Source organism: Lonchura striata, chromosome 3 (genome assembly GCF_050655825.1).
Source record: "Lonchura striata isolate lonStrDom1 chromosome 3, ASM5065582v1, whole genome shotgun sequence".
In the NCBI taxonomy this organism is placed as follows: Eukaryota; Metazoa; Chordata; class Aves; order Passeriformes; family Estrildidae; genus Lonchura; species Lonchura striata.
The window spans coordinates 49432096-49447173 of record NC_140705.1 but is presented as its reverse complement, the minus strand read 5'-3'; the positions used below and the strand labels follow the sequence as shown (position 1 = coordinate 49447173).

The 15078-nt window shown below is 44.0% G+C and overlaps 1 protein-coding gene across 1 annotated transcript in view; it reads left to right on the top strand.

Annotated features, from left to right (window-relative positions):
- Positions 1-3446: 3446 nt before the first annotated feature.
- MAN1A1 (mannosidase alpha class 1A member 1) overlaps positions 3447-15078 on the top strand; it is a 139598-nt gene continuing 127966 nt past the window's right edge. Inside the window, exon 1 of the mRNA XM_021547138.4 lies at positions 3447-4246. Within this exon, the coding sequence (XP_021402813.3) occupies positions 3656-4246 (591 nt within the window). The 5' untranslated portion in view covers positions 3447-3655. The remainder of the gene's footprint in view (positions 4247-15078) is intronic.

Below are 15078 nucleotides of genomic sequence, written 5' to 3'. Positions count from 1 at the left end.
ATGGGCCCAAAAGTGGGACAACTGTTAATTCTCTTATCTGAGGCATGTATCTTTCAGATCAAGCTGGTTAATTCCTTATCACTAGTATCACTAGATAAGATCTAAGGCTGGAACCATGCCAAATTAGGTATAAGTCAATTAAAAAAAAAAAAAAGAAGAAAATATTATAATAAGAGTTTGTTTTTTTCCCCAGGTCTTTCAGTCAATATGTAACAAAATTCCCCATTCAGAACATTTATTACAGAAAAGAGTCTTGTTCCTTATTTTGTAAATCTCCCTCTCACCACCTCTCATGTATCAGTTCTACCTTGTTCTACCTTTCTATAAATACTTGACCTGTTCATGATTGCTGGAAAATTATTCCTCATTCTGCAGCTGAATCCACAGGAGCAGTATTTCCCTCCATGGGAGGGATACAGTCCAGTGTTTTGTTGTTATAACCAAACTGGGTAAGATCCTGCCTTACCCAGCATAGCAAACAACTGCCAGGAGACGTTTTTTTTCCCATTTTAGCTGATGTCATCCAGGAAGTAATGCAGCTCGACTAGCAATAAAACCCAACCCAAAGTATCAGGCAGTTCAATATCCTCTACGTGGATGTGCTGACAGACTTGTATTCAAACCTCTGCAAGAGCTAGTCCTGGTGCAGGCAAGTGAGCTTTCCACTGCTGTCTCTAGATTAATGTAAACACCAAGCTTCCCTTGTTTGTATTTTATTTGGATTTTTTGACACTGTTTAAGCGCCTATGAACATGATTTAACTTTACAGCGGAACTGCCTGTTGGACACAGCCAGTTGAAAATGAGCTTTGTACAACCCTTCATTTTGCCACTTGGAATCAAAGGTATTTTACTCTGAGCTACTCCGTGTATTTTTGAGGTCCTTAGAATATCTTGTGCTTGAAGTAAATTAGTGACAAAAAGCTGAGGAACTTGTGTGTTGGGTTGAAGCAGTTCTCTCAGTCTCTATTGCCCTCACGTAGTGAACAGCTCTGTATGCCAGTAACTTTACATGCTTCAATAGTCCCACTGAATAGTTCCCACATGACCTTACTGGTAACTATAACATTAAGTGCTAACAACAGGAACACTCTGCATACAAAATTTTGTGTCCTGCTCAGAGAAGGAAGAATGATCATCTCATCACAAAGGCTTGAGAATTTTACAATTTCCATCTTTGCATAGAAAATCTTTGTTATTGCTTCCCTCATGCTCAGGATGTCCCAAAGAGAGTGATGAGCATGGCAGTGAAACCCCTGGCATGAGTCCACACTTGGTCCCTAGCACTTAGGATGAACACCAAAAGAAGGCAAAAGGCTGATGCGTCTCTCATTTCAGGAGACACAGGAGCAGGACCCTATGTGATAGTATTTTCTACTTCTGCATCCGTTCATAAAGTGCTATAGAAATATGGCAACCTAAGGAATTACTTCAGAATACTGAAGGAAGGCATTTCTTCCAGTAATAACTTCTGCCTCCAAATGTTATCGTATAGGTAGTGATGAGTTTTGAGGGCAATCTGTGAAAAATATTGCACGCCCACATACACAGTCAGTGAAGCAGTATATGCTTGCTGAAACTGAGAGTGGTATTTCACCATTTAGGAAACTTTTTCATTAGTCAACTGTCTTTCAACAGCTAAACCCCATATTTGCTATATTTGCTACCTTAAATGTTGCATAAAAAAAAAAAAAAAGCAACAAAAAAAAAGCCCAAAATCACCATGGATCTTATCTCCTTTTCCAAGCAGTCTGATTTCTTCAACCCTAAACAATTTTGTCTTGGCACAGCTTTTAGGCTACATTAAACATTTCTGGGAAATGTGTGTCAAAGTCAGAGTGCTCATTGTTTAGTTTGAGCAATAGTTTCACATCTAAATGTGGGAAAATGTAACTCAGGAAAAAAAAGGATTTAAAAGAAAACCAGAATAAAAAAAGGAATTGAATTACTGATCTCACTGAATATGAAGTTGGGCCCCTGATCCTTCAGTTTCATGTATAATCCTGAAACTTTATAGAAGCATTTGCTTATATACTTAGGGGAGTTTTGCAGGACTCACTCCATCATTTCCATATAACTGTCTTCTCTGAACCTGTTTTTAATTAATCTGTTACATATTCTAACTTCTAAAGAAAGGGATTTGGAAAAGCACTGGGCAGCAGCCTTGCTTTATTCCTATTAAGTCAGTGGTAAAACTCCCCTTAATTCCACTGGGAGCAGAATTAGATCCATGCCAAGCCCATTTTCAAAATCATGTCTTTAAGGCTTACACAATGCCTTCTCCCTGCCCTTGCTTAAAGCACAGACTTCCCTCTACCGTCGTTTTGGGTTTTTTTTTATCCCTTGCAAAATAAAGCCATGCGAATACACAAAAAACCCCCAACTTCAGCATCCTAACTTCTGGCACCAGCATATCTCACTGCTTTCCTTCTGACTGTGTGGTTAACATTTTGGGGCAAATGTTTAAGATTACAGTGCTGAACTGCTGCGAAACTCTAGGTAGACTCTGAGTATGTTCCAAAAGAGTTGGAGATAAACCCCTGGATGCTGGCTGGGTTCCCATTTTCTGTTAAAGTGACACAACATTTTATTCTTCTCACATGCCTGCTGTTTATTGCATTGCTGTGTAACATGGGCAAAAATAATAAATCGATATCTTATTTTTCTTTGGAAACTTTCCCATTGACTTAATGTTTGGGGATGCGATAATTTGATCCACTATTAAACACGGTATTTCCTTGCGCCAACACACGATGGTCTTTTCATTTTTACTTGCATAGATGAAAAGTCGGATTTTCACATTACACAGATATGTACCCTACTCCCTCGGACAAGGTGCACTTTTACCTACAGAAAGAAGAAAAAACCCCCAATAAATAAAATTAAGCCCTGTTTTTCTTACAAATAATAGCTTAGGGTTTGTCCCGGCCGGTGGCTCAGGAGTTGTTCCCGGCCCCGCCGTGCCCCCGCTCTCCTCGCACCGCCCCCGGCCCGGTGCACGCTCCCGGTGACCGTGTGCGCGCCTGTGCACGCGCGCCCGTGAGCGCGCAGGCGCCCGCCGCGCGCCCGTGCGGGCGTGCACGCGCGTGAGTGTGCGCGCACCGGCGTGCACGTGGGTGCGCGAGGGCGCGCCGCCGGCATCTGCCGGTGCCGCGCACCCGCCCGCTCCGGGCCGCCGCCGCCCACGGGGCCGAAGCGGGCGCGCCCCGCCGCCGCCGCTCCCCTCCGGCCGCGGGGTCCGGCGGCGCCCAGGGAAGGGCACGCCGCGGCGGAGCCCGGGACCCGCGGTCCGGCAGCGCCCGCGCCCCGCCCCCCCCGCCATTGGGCCGGCGGCGGCCCCGCCCCGGCCCGCCCCGCCCCCGGCCGCCCGGCAGTTCCGCGCGGGCGGAGCGGGGAGCGGCACCCGCGGCGGCGGCGGCCCGGCGGCAGCATGGGCTGGAGCTGACAGCGCCCGCCCCGCAGACGCTGCCGAGCGCTGCCGGCGGGGAGCAGACGGAGCGCGGCCGCGGGGAAGGGAAAAGTTGTCGCGTCCGCCCGGGGAAACTTTGTGCAGCCGAGGCGGGGAGGGGGCGGCGGAACCGAACCGTCCGGTGCGGTGCCGTCCCTGCGCGGCGGCGGCGGGGCGCGCAGCGCGGCGCTGAGGCGGCGCGGGGGTCATGCCCGCCGCCAGCTTGCTGCCGCTCTTCGGTAGCGCGGCGGGGTCGGGGACGCTGGGCGGCCCCGCGGGCAGCGGCGCGGGCGGCGGGGGCAGGAAGGCGGCGGGCCCCGGCGCGTTCCGGCTGACGGAGAAGTTCGTGCTGCTGCTGGTGTTCAGCGCCTTCATCACCCTCTGCTTCGGGGCCATCTTTTTCCTGCCCGACTCCTCCAAGCTTCTCAGCGGCGTCTTCTTCCACTCGGCCGCCCTGCAGCCGCCGCCGCCGCCGCCCGGCGGGCAGCCCCGCGCCCCTCCGCAGCCCGGAGGCGGCCCGGCGGCGGCGGCGGCCGCGGGCGGGGCGGGCAGCCTGGAGCGGATCCGCGCGGACCACGAGCGGGCTCTGCGGGAGGCCAAGGAGACGCTGCAGAAGCTGCCCGAGGAGATCCGCAGAGACATCCGCCAGGACAAGGAGAAACTTCTGCAGGACGCCCGCGGCAGGAAGGAGGCGGGTGCCCCCGGGCTGCCCCAGCGCCTTTTCCGCCAGCCCGTCGGCGCCGTGGGGCAGGAGCCAGCCGACCCCGACGTCCGGCAGTGGAGGGAGAAAATCAAAGAGGTGGGTGGTGGCGGCTGTCGGTCCCGCTCCGGGGGATGCGCCTCGACACTCCCGCGCGGGGCAACAGGTCTCCGCCGGGTCTGGCAGCGGTGTTGGGGGACCCCTGAGCCCTCCTGCCGCCTCCTCCCTGCGGGAAGAGGTCTTTCAGGCCGGCTGTCCCTCGGTAGCCGCGGCGCAAGTCGTCGCCGTCGCCCTCGGTTGCATCCTCGCAGCCCGCGGTGCGTTCCCGCTTGCGGGCCCGCGCTACCCGCTCCGTGCCGGCTGTGCTTCCCCTCCCTCCCGACGCTGCCGAGTTCCCCCAGCTGTTGGACCGAAACCCGGGGAGAGAGCAAAGCCCGACGAGGGTTGGCAGGCTGTGGATCGCTTCGCGGGGCACCGAGGGCTGGGGACAGCGACGCCGGGGAGAAGGAGCGGCGCGGGTCCGCCTGCGCTCCCCGCGGGACGTCCCGGGCTCGGCCGGGGAGCGCCCGGTGCCTCGGCGGGGTGCGGGAGGCAGCGGGCACGGCCCCCTGCCCGTGCCGCACTCCTGGCAGAGGAGCTGCCCGCGGCTGTCCGGCGGTGCAGTTGCGGTGCAGCGCTCCAGGGGTGTCGCGGTCTGTCTGGGGTTCGTGCGGTTCACTATTCAGCGGCACCGGCTGTCTAAAGAGTTGAGGGAATTTGGCAAAATACAATTTAGGTTGCAGCAGTAACGGGTCAGAGCTGTGTCTGCTTTGACAAATTCCTTCATCCGCCTTTTTTCGGTCCTGCTGCTCGGTATGTTCAGGTACCGGTTTAAATCCTTCCTTATAAAAATTCTTCAAACTGTGTCTAGGTAATGCTGTAGTGGGAAGAGCTTGACAGGGTCTTCTAGCAGAAGAAGGATTTCCTTGATAATACAGTTCAACTTCCCATCAGTGCTGGCTGGTTTATTTATCGAACTGACAATTTCAGCTGCCTGCAGAGATTAGGGTTTATGAATTAATTAGTAGTATATATTTCATGTTCTGTGGTGATGGAAATGAGATGGGCGAGAGACTTACTGCAGAGTATTTCAATATTTGTGAAACCTGGTTATCCTTATTTAAAATTACTTATTTTTATTTTGTGTTTGTACAGAGTGCTCTGAAGAGCGAGCTGAGATATCACATGGAGCATCATATAATAAGTTCTCACAAATATCAAGTTGTATTCTGTGCTTTGGAGTCCTTGTGTCACTAACTATTTCAGCAAATTGTGTAGCATAGTTTTAAGTCATAAGCAGTATGTACCAATGTAAAGGTATTTTGAAGGGAGAAACTCTTAGGAGTACACAGTACAGACCACATCTTGAAGTGTGCAGAGAGTACGTTGTCTTCTGGTTTAGTCGTGCAGCCTCCCTGAGGCATATGGAAAGTTCAAAATATCAGCAAATTCTTTTTCCAGCTGTGTGATATTGCTATGTAGAAGTATATAGAAGTAATGAGGCTCCAGACCTGATGTACATGATTCTGTGGTACAGAAGACTGAAGGTAGCACTTAAACATACTGCTGTCCTTCTTGTCCCACTGTTCCAGCTAGTCTGAGTTACCTTTTATTACATGTGGATATGCATGTGTATGTGCACTTACGAACGTATGGCCAGTATCTCTTCAGTTTCTTACTCCCTTTCCTTTACGTCCTTTTTCTCCTTCACTTCCACACAGAGCATCAGTTTCACAGTAGCCTCCCCAAACCAGAGTTTTGGGTGTTTAAGCATAGGAGATGTCACAGAGACAGCACTATTGTTTCCAGATCTTTGCTTTCCTTCATACCTCAGTTTAAGTCCTCTTAATACTGAGGGTTGTTTCTGAGAGTTTCTTTTCCTCCTAAATCACTATGTGACCTTAACATCTTGGTTCCTTACTTGCTTTAGCATTTTTGCAGTACTTTGCCTTGTTTGATTTTTGTCTTTTTTTGAAGAATACATTTTTTCCATTGACAGTAAACCGGTGTTTCTGTTCTGTGCTAACTTGCTTCACATTGTTTCTTGTGTATTTTTTTCTTGCTTTTCTCTTTGTCTTTTTGCAAGCTTTAGTCCCCTTTTTTATACTGTTAGCTTGGTGTCAAGATGGATTTATAATCTGCAGTCTTTTAAGCTTAGTTTTAAAACTTTAAATAGTTTAAAATTGTATCTTTTTAAAGTATGAACTTCTGTACTCTTTTGTAAATGCACAGAAACCAGAATTATCCCTTAAAGTTCTTCTATTTGTGCCCAGTGGTTGCATGCTGAAGATGCAAACAAAAAAAAATCTTTGTTTTCATACTCTTTTGAGCCTGGAATTCACATCTGCATTGTACAATTTATGTCATATATCTGATGTAGAAGTCAAAATTTGAAACTAGTCTTAATGATACTTTTTACAGAAGGAAGCAAGTTACTTTAAAGGAAAAGTATCCCAAAAAATAAAGTTGTTCTTCCCTGTGTTTCTGTTCTGGAAGGGCTCTGTCCCGCCAACATGCTGACATAGAGCTGAGAGGGGAGATACCTTAGAGATGTTTTGTCCGTTTACTGTTTTAAATTTTGACATGTGTGTTTAGAAGTCCAGCCAGTGCAATATAATTTGCAATCACAAAGCAATGAAATGCTGTGACTTTACAGAATTTCTTAGCCAAGTTTTGTACTAGAAATTTTAACCACTTTTTCTACAGCTTGCTCTTTTATATCAGGGAAAAAAAAAAAACAAAAAAAAAAACCACAGGGCAAAACTGTATCCAAGAGGGAAATACAAAGGTTCTTGAATTTCTCTTAGCATTTAAACCAACATAATATCGCCAAAAAGAAAAAGAGATGCTAGATGCTTATTGAGCAAGTAAAATACTTGTGGAAACATGAAGAAGTAGAAATCCTGTTGGTATCACTTCTTCTCATCCTGTCAGAACAATATGGTTGCTCTCAAGCTCTGTGTGGGAACTGTCCTGCTGTGTCACACCTCTGGGGCCTGGCTGTGTGCAGGAAGGGACATGAGCCAGAGAACAGCAATACCAATGGGTGCTGTGCTAGTCTGTTTCTCTTCTGTTGATGTGTTACAGGCAAACTGAGAAGGAAGAGCAGTACTGCCCGCAGTGGGGCTTTCCCCAGTGCTTCCTGTTCAACTGCTGTCAGTTGCTTGTGGCTGCTGATTTTTTTTACTGCATGGCCTAATGTTGCCTGCCCTGGGTGTTGTCCTCATGCAGGATGCCTCAGGGAGGCTTGAGCAAAGAAGCACGCTTGAGTATACCAGCATACTTGCCAGAACTCAGGTTCTTCTGTCGGTTCCTCCGGTACTCCCATGACTTGGATCAAGGTCTGGGTCCCTGGTATGCCTGTGGTATCTGTTCCCTACCTGGAAAAAAGGAGTGGAAGGCAATGATGATTCCATTCCACTCAAGTGCACTGTCTTCCAGTCTCTGCTCTTGTCATTTGGTTATGGCTGGGCATCATTATTCCTGATGTCAGGGGAAGACTTGCAGGTGCATAGGTAGTTGATACAAGCAAAAGAAGTGATTAGAAGAGAATGATAATAGTGGAGAGAAGCTATGAAGGCAGGAGATGCATTCTTTTAATTAGGAAAATCTGATTTTGAGTCTTCTCCAAGTCTTATTCCTCTGTCTTCCAAGGAAAAACAGTGCTGGAATTATTTAGGTGTTAAGAAAACAGCAAAAACTAAGCTCTTTTTATTTCAAAGCAAAAGAATAGAAACAATGAGTGAGCCAGCTTAGTTACTAGAAGCTATATAATCACGTTAGTGTGGTGCTCTGCCCAGACTAATTAATCCTGCTAAACAGCAAGTTCTTGGTGTTGGTGGAGCACCATACTAATGCAGCTGTGCTGTTCTTGTACAAGGTAACTAGCTTGGAAACTATTCATGGTATTGATCAGAGATGTTTGGACGTGTTTCAGGATAAAAGCCTCCCTCATAAACTGGGATCAATGTCTGAAGAGCATGGTCATGCAGTGCTTCAAGTACTTGAACAGCTCTCGGCTGTTGCAGTCATGTAGTACAAGTCCTGCAGAGAGGAATTTGAGCACAAGTCCTTTGAGCTCAACAGGGCAGTGGTTGTAAGTCAGCAAAACAGACTCTGCAGCTTCCCTTCCGTTCTGTAAAGAAATGAGTTGAGGTGGCATTGGCAGTGTGAATTCTGAAGTTTTTTAAGTCCTCGGGTTTCATTTTCTATGGTGGCTTTTATGCAGTTTAGATGGAAGTATCAGTAATATTAAGGGATGTTCAGCAATGTCTTGTGGAAAGAAAGCTTGAGAGCATGGAAATAAAGCACTAATCAGCACAGATCTAATATGTGCTTGACATGAAATACTTGGACATAATCAGATTTCTTCGTTAACAAGGAGTGATGGCAAAATTATGGATGATCACTCACTGCTGTGGAAGGGCAATTGGCCGCTTGTGTCTTCCTGCATGCTTCCACCAGTTGTTTGCCTACTGCCTGGTATCCTGGTAGAGGTGCTAAGGAAGGTCCAGTGCCAGGCTGGATGGAGTTTTGTTTCCTTATGAGGGTGTTTACATGACAAGGTGAGCTCACTAATATTCCTTGCTATTGGAAGATGAGGAGAAGTCTCTTCATACCACTTTTGACTGCATTTTCCCACTATCTTCTTTCTGTGACTTTCACTGCATCCCTCCATAAGCTGCTTCAGATCTGTGAGTCAGCTAAAAACTGTCAGAGTGAAGGAAAAAAAAAAAACTGGATGGATTTCTGCTAAACTTTCTGTCAGGTTGGTGAGTCAAAGGTGTTAATGAAGGAGTTGACTTGGTGCTAGTTTGGCTCTGGTGAGGGAAGAGGTGGATGAAAGGTATGAAATCTCTTTGAGTAGCTGTGTCTTAGCAGCTGGTATCTGATTTTCTTGCCTAAATTCTCAATTAAAACTGAATCTCTGCAATGAGACTTGCAGAGCAAAGGTTCAATCTACTGTAATCATCTTTAGCAGAATGAAGCATTTCCCTTCAGAAGGTTTACCTCCCAGCCCCTCTTCTCAATAACAGAAAAGAAGAAAGGAAATACAGGAACAGGAATTACTGAAGCCCCAGTTACTATAGACCAAAATTTAGTGCTTTTACTGAGAGTAAGGTTGTGAGTACCTTCATAGGAGAGGAAGCAGTTAAAATGCAGTAGGACTGGGTGGTTTGAGTTTCAAATAGAAGAAAAACACATTCCATGATGGCACATTTCTTTAAGAACATGATTCAGTGAACGGAAAAGAGTTCACATGTAATGAGTAAGCAGTGTGGTGATTCCTGCCAACATGCTGATGATGCAATCAATGCATTTAAAAAGAAGTTTTCCTGAAGTATCTTGTGACTTTGCTGATATGTTATAGTTGTCATTAAGTTTGTTGAAGTTTAAAATTAATCTTGTTTTATTCTCGCCCAAAGCTTTGTTTATTTACATGTAGTCTTCAGTATTTTTGTATTTGGTATTTCTTTGAGTGTTTGGTAGTGCTTTCCTTCCTGGTAAATACTGTATGTGTTTTTTTTGGTTTTTTTTTTAACGGTTTTATAAAAGCCACTGAGGAGGTAAATGAAGTGCCTAAAGATGGGAATCACATATGATCATGGTAAGCTGGAAGTTGCCTTATGGTATTCAGAATGCCACAAACCAGTAAGTTAAAGTGCTTGCTTTGGGTTAATGGCACCACAGGATGCAGAGAAGCTTCAGCTGTGTTACTGAGTATGATTCAGTGACTCACTTGGCAGAACCTAAGGAGAGCCAGCTCAACCTGCCAACCAGACGTGAAGCTACCACTGCTTTTGTTGGGTTTATGGCCTGGCAGGGTAGGGAGCTGAAATGGTTTATGAGAGGTCTGAGCAACAGTGCACGCAGTGGATCCCACTAAGCCACTGCATTTGAAAGGAAAGTGGGGGAGAATGGTCTGAGGCATCTTTATGTCCTCAAAATATGAAATAGAGTATATTTGCCAAGTTAATGTTCTTCCTGCTAAGACCCCCTAGGGTCTTTTTAGGGAAGAGCGTTGTTTCAGGTGAGTTGTTTCAGGTGATTGTTTGGGTTTTCTTGTTTCCTTTTGTTTGTTTGGGACTTTTTATGGGAACCTCATAACCTCCCTTCAGTCAAAGGATCTTGGATTTGAACTTGGATCATGAGTTGGAGGGGTGTTTCACTTGTATAACTGTGTGCATATCTGATTGGAATGGGGTGCGTTCCCATGTTCATGTTTTTACAGCTTTGCACCTGTTTTCTGTGTGCTAAGAATAATATTTAATTTTCCTATCTTTAGACTTTGTCTGTATTCTCAACAGGTAAATTTATTCAAACTAACTGAATGTCCTTTATAACCAGATCCTCAGAATTGTGGGGTAAATGAAAAGGCTTGAAATGTTGGGTGGAAAACATCTGGCTTTCACAAAAACGAAACAAAACCAACAAACGAACAAAAAAAACCAACAACAAAAAAAGAAGCCAAACAAAAACAAGTGCATGATGAACTCTTTATCTTTCTGTAAAGGCAAAACATAAATTCCAGACACATGGGACTCTTCATGAGAACTAAATAAGGTGATGTGAACATGTGAGGTAAAGCTTAAAATGGAATATCCTCCTGTAGTTTGGCAGAAGTTACATTCTCATGGTGATGATTTTGTATTTAATGCTAGTATAGCAGCCTGTGGTAGCCAATTAATAGAAATAAATATACTAAGTCATAATGTTAGTGAGTACAGTTGCTTTAGGCTATAGTTCTGTGCTACTGGCAAGCCGAAGCAGAAAAAAATTCCACCTGTTTATTAAAATCCACTGTTAAGACCAAAAAAAGGTCTTATCTCATTCAGGGAGCAAGTAAGAGTGGTAGACAGCCAGGCTTTGATACCTTCTTTGAATGTTAATGAAAGCACAGGATTTATGAAAAGGAAGTCATGGAGAGACAGAAGACAGTTCCTGTGGAAAATAATTGATGTCCTTGCAGAAGGACCTGTGTGGCTGTTGGAAGGACAGACCTTTTCTTAAAGTTGTCAGAAACATACTGGTCTGAGGATTGCTGTGTGTTAACTCCCTCTTTGGTTAGATTGGGGTGTTTTCTACCTTGGGGAGCCAGCATAAGAGGAAATTTCTGCAGTTTTCATCTTAAAGATAATATCTTGATAAGTATTTCCTTTATTTACAAATAAAAAATTTGTCTTCCTAACTCATTTGGCACAGTAAGAGTAATACTTCAGGAAAGTGGCTTAGATTCAGTGTTTCTGTCTTAACAGTGCAGCACTTACTCTGGCAATAAATTGACACCTGAGGTGGTACAGGGATGATGAGACACATTGGTTGTGTGTTTTTTTGGTAACAAACTCAAGTATTCAGATGAGTCTCAGTGTAAAGCAAGTTTTATACGTTCAGTTTTGAAGGATTTTGTGTTCTCTTTCTAAGTTATTTATAGAACTGTGATTTTACAAGTGAGGGAAATAAATGAGGGGGGGAATCAGGCACTGTAAATTAAGCAATATGGGCAATGTAACAGATGCTCAGTATACTGATTCCTTTTGTGGGAAAATCTTCTTTATCCATAACATTATTCAGCTGTTTGTTTTTTTTTTTATTTTTCTTTTTTTCACTGAGTTGTTTGGGCTTTTTAAAGCATGTGATATAAAGATTGTGTGCACACTTCTGAGAGGCACCTTCTGTTTTTCTGTTTTCTGTGACTCTTTTTAATCGTGTCTGCAAGTCTGTTATGAAAACATAATTGGTGAGTAATGAAGCGCATGCTTCCCCGAACCAGATTAAATGAAACCTTTTGTGGTTGAGCCACTGTTGTATCGCAGTGCTTGGCAGCTCTGTCTGCAGAGTCCAGAAGGCTTTGCTGTTGAGGAGAAGCACTTGGGTGCTTTTCTAGGGCTGAGAGCAGTCCATTGACTCTCACAGGGTGCATGGTGTGCCAGGTGTCAGAGCAGAACGTGGAGACCTGGTTCCTGTTTGGCTGTTCCCCACTAAACCAGGGGCTGTTGCTCTGTGCTGGCTGTCTTTGCTCCCACCTGTGCTGCAGGTGTCCAGCATGGGCATGTCAGGTCATTAGGGTCAGTTTAAACCTGAGCTTTGGAGTGGCATTCATGATTGCACATGAGCAGCTTTGCTTTACCACTAAACTGCATTGTTTTATTGCAGGGACAGATTAAACCTGAGGCTCCCTGGTTCCGTGTTTAAGTCACTATGTTTGTAAGGTTTTGAAGCAGCACTTGAGTGCTGTGCTCCAGTGCTGTTATGAAGGAAAGCATGTAGAGCAGTAAAACTCCTGGTTTGCCTTTCTTGCATCTTGAAATCTTCCATTTGAACTCTGTTGTAACCAAGAAAGGCTTGCATGAAATAATATGACAACTTGCTATAACTCTCCATGGTAAACTTTCATAGCTGGTATTTTTGAAGATACAGGTATTGCTCATTTTGATGCCTCTGATTTTAAAAGCTTTTCAAACAGATTGGATGAACACATAACCTGCTGTTACATTCTTATAACTGTTAAAATTAAACATTCACAGTCCTTGTGGGAACACTGAGATATGCAGTCTCTGAGGCAAGGGTAACTACAAGTGTAAAATCTATTTTCATTTGTCTTCCTACTCCTTCTTGGAAGCTGCATGTACCTTGGTTTTAAACTTGTTTTAAGAATGCAGTAAGTGAGTGGACTCTGACTTGAAACTTGGGCCCTTTCTTTAAATGGCAAATCTTGAATCATGCAAGAACATAGGTGAAAATCAGAAGAGATGGTAGGCAATACCATGCAAAGGACTGAAAAGATTCTGTGCAATGAATGAGCTGATTACTGTGGAACATCTGGCTGTTACAAGACTTTGTGTGCATCTCAAAAATACTTAGCTGAAAGAATCAACTTCTTTCTCTGATACTGGGTAGAAACAGTTTTAATGGAAAAGTATGCAGCTTTGCACTTCCAATGTGAAGATATATCATGCTGGCAATTTAGGGTAGAGGCAGTACTATATGCTTTTCATATGAATAAGTAGAAAGAAAGAACATCTGATACTTTCTTCCCAGAATTTTACATCATCTCACTTGTGTAGGGGTGATCGTATTGCTTGGCAACATAAATCCTCTTTTTCAATTATTTATTAAAAGTCAGTGTCTGCTTTTAAAACATTGCAGTAAAATTACATTAGATCAGTGTGGCTTTCTTCTTTAATTAGTATTCGGACCATTGTGAGACTATTTTTTAAAAGTGTCTACATGCTTTTCTTTCACTTAGTTCCCTGCTTAATATGAATATTTGGAAATTTCTTTTGTTCGGGGACTGCTTTCTTCTGAGGAAATAGGAAATAGCTAGTGTAAAAGAATATCAAGCTAAAAAAAGCTATTTTGCTTTCAAAGTGTAGTGCTTAAGGAGAGAGTAATTTTACTATTCAATGATAGACACATGCAGATGCAGACCAGTCTTTTCTCACTGCCTTTGAGCACTGACATCTGTTGGTGCAGTGAATGGTGGTACTGCTGATAAAGCTTTGTCCATACTGCTGTCTGTGGGGAAATCTGTTGCTTGCTACTGTGGTTGTAGTTCTCCACCCATCTGTGATTTTAAGAATTGCACTTGAAATTCTGAGTTGGATCTAGGTAGTAATACTAAATTCTTTAAAGCTTAAAGAAGAGAAATAGATGTTAACCATTTGCAGTGATGGATTTCTGTCCCCCACCTCTATCAAGCAACAGAAAACCTAATTACCATTTAGAGAGTAGAGGAGTTATACATGTTACTTATTTAAAAAGTTATACCACTTCAAAACTGCATGCTCCTTTCTTTGTTCTGGTGATATCGTCTTAAGAATCACCATGGGAAAAACTATGCCATGTAAAGACCAACTGCAAATTGACTGATATTCTTATGTCTTATTCTCTAAAATCTCTAGAGTAAGCATGGCACTGAACTTGAACTGACTGAAACAGAAAGATATATGATCTTGTCAAGGGCTGAAGTGACATCACAGATCAAGAAGGGTGCTTCAAAGAAATGACCTTTATGAAGAAAAAGCCCTTAGGTCTCTTCATACAGTTTCTTAAAAAAAAAAAGTCATGTATTGATAGAGATATATTCATATCTCTCTCCACATGTATGTTTTACATAAGAGTAAAATATGTTGTGCAGTTGGTCTGCTGTATGTAGCTGAGAATGCAGTTTGCTGGGGACAAGCTCTGTGTGGTCTGAAAAAACACCTTGAAAAAAGTTAAAGGCATAGGGTTTGATTTGTTTTTCAAACTGTCATATAAATGGAAAATATAATTTTATATTTTGCTTTTAGCATGCATGTGCTACAAGCAAAATCCAGAGCATTAGGATGAAGCAAAGAAATCCTTTTGTTTCAATAATCAGCTTTGCTCAAGTTATTTTTTTAATATATAAATCTATATATTGCAGAAAGTAGATGTTCTCTAAGAAAGTTTTCAGAGCTCATGGAAACAGTTTCCGTACCCTGCCTTATTATCTGTAGGCATTATGGAGACTCAGTTGGTCTGCATTTATGCAGACTATTAGTCCTATTTCTTCTTATTCCTGGCCTTCTGCTTACCACTGAATTTTATTGTTGAGAAGGAGAGAAATTCAGGCTTGCCACTGGACCTCTGGGGGCTTGATCTCTTGCATAGAGCAGAGCTGACTTCAAAATAAAATTGAGTTGCTCAATCTTGTGCACTCAAGTGTGGAAAATCTCTGCAGAGGGAGATTCTGCAGCCCCTCTGGACAAACATATTCCAGTGCCTGAAGACCCTTATTGTAGGATTTTTGAATTGTTATTGTGTCTAGATACAATTTCTCTTACTGGAACTGATGCAACTGCCTTTACTCCCTTCACTGTGCCTCACTGAGATGATCTTGGCTACCTTTTCTACCTTTTTATGCGTAC